The sequence below is a fragment of the Lagopus leucura genome, unplaced genomic scaffold, assembly GCF_019238085.1.
Source record: "Lagopus leucura isolate 7727_CA_CO unplaced genomic scaffold, USGS_WTPT01 27086-0_obj-0_obj, whole genome shotgun sequence".
Lineage (NCBI taxonomy): Eukaryota > Metazoa > Chordata > Aves > Galliformes > Phasianidae > Lagopus > Lagopus leucura.
The window spans coordinates 579-2,367 of NW_024967296.1; the positions used below are offsets into that span (position 1 = coordinate 579).

Genomic DNA, 1,789 nt, shown 5'->3' on the forward strand with positions numbered 1-1,789 from the left:
CTCCCATTCCCTCTCCCTCTTCCTTTCCCTCTTCCTCTCCTTCTCCCATTCCTTCTCCCCCTCCCTCCTCTCCCTCTCCCTTTTTCTCCCATTCCTTCTCCCTCTCCCTCTTCCTCGTCCCCCCCCGCAGCTGCACGTCCAGGAATCCTCCGGCAACCACCTGACGGCCGAGCAGAGCCAGCCCAGCGCCAGCGTGGACCTCGACTTCCTGGAGGATGACATCCTGGGCTCCCCGGCGGGCGGCGGGGCCAACCTGCCCAGCGCGGAGCAGCCCTGCGACATCCTGCAGCAGAGCCTGCAGGAGGCCAACATCACCGAGCAGACTCTGGAGGCCGAGGCCGAGCTGGACCTGGGCTCCTTCCAGCTGCCCACGCTGCAGCCCGTGGTGCAGGCGGCCTCCGACGGCGCCCCGCAGATCTTCTCCGGCGGCGCCGACCTGATCGGCCTGCAGCCGCCCGCCGTGCTCACCCACCAGGCCCTGGTGCAGCAGCCGGTGGGGGCGGACGTGGTGAACAAGGCCATCAGCGTGCAGCCCTTCCTGCAGCAGGTGGGCCTGGGCAACGTCACCATCCAGCCCATCTCCAACCTGCAGGGCCTCCCCAACGGCAGCCCCGGCGGCGCGCTGGGCATCGGCCCCATCCAGGTGGTGGGGCAGCAGGTGATGGCCATCAACCAGCCGGCGCAGCAGATCATCGCCAAGCAGGTGCAGCCCTCGCCGGTGGCCACGGTGCCGGTGGGCGGCTACATCGCGCAGACGGCGCCCGAGCAGCAGCAGGTCACCCTGGCCTCGGCCGGCGTCTCCCCGCAGGGCGCCGGCCTGGTCCTCCAGAAGAACCTGCCGGCCGTGGCCACCACCACGCTGAACGGCAGCCCGGTGTTCGGCGGCGTGTCGGGGGCGCAGGGCTCGCAGCCGCTCACCGTCACCTCCAACCTGAGCAGCCCGCTGGTGCAGGCGCAGAACGTCATCATCCACCGCACGCCCACCCCCATCCAGCCCAAGCCCGCCGGCGTCCTGCAGCAGAAGCTCTACCAGATCACCCCCAAGCCCTTCGGCTCCGGCAACGCCACGCTCACCATCCAGAACGAGGCGGCCCTGCAGCAGCAGAAGGCGCAGCAGAACCTCACCTTCATGGCCGGCAAGCCGGCGCAGAACGTGGTGCTGTCGGGCTTCCCGCAGGGCCTCCCGGCCAACGTCTTCAAGCAGCCGCCGCCGCAGCAGCAGGCGCTCAGCAAGCCCATGAGCGTGCACCTGCTGAACCAGGGCAGCAGCATCGTCATCCCGGCGCAGCACGTGCCGCAGGCCGTGCTGCAGGGCCAGAACCAGTTCCTGCTGCCCGGGCAGCTGGCGGGCGCCCCGGCCGTGCAGATCCCGCAGCCGCTCTCGGCGCTGCCGGCCAGCGTGGGCGGCCAGATCCTGACGGCGTCGCACGGCGGCGGCCAGGCGCACATCATCACCAGCCAGGGCCCCGGCGGGCAGCTGATCGCCAACCAGGCGCTGCCGGCGCAGATCCTCACCAACCAGAACATCGCCGGCCCGCTCAACCTGGGCCAGGTGCTGACCTCGCAGAACGCGCACGGCACGGCGCACATCCTGTCGGCGCCCATCCAGCTGCAGCCCGGCCAGGTCGGGCAGCCGGCGCTCTTCCAGATGCCCGTCTCCCTGGCCGGCGGGCTCAGCACGCAGAGCCAGCCCTCGGCCGCCGCCTCGCTGCCCGGCGCCGCCGCCGCCGCCATCGGCCAGCCGGGACAGACGGTGATCCAGGGGGTGACGCTGCCCGGCCAGGTGGCC

The 1,789-nt window shown here is 71.5% G+C and overlaps 1 protein-coding gene across 1 annotated transcript; it reads left to right on the forward strand.

Annotated features, from left to right (window-relative positions):
* Positions 1-130: 130 nt before the first annotated feature.
* LOC122193039 (BRD4-interacting chromatin-remodeling complex-associated protein-like) lies at positions 131-1,783 on the forward strand (the record flags this gene model as incomplete). The annotated part of the gene is made up of 1 exon (XM_042893741.1): positions 131-1,783. A coding segment is annotated over one exon (1,653 nt), but the record flags the coding sequence as incomplete, so codon positions are not given.
* Between the last annotated feature and the right edge of the window lie 6 nt (positions 1,784-1,789).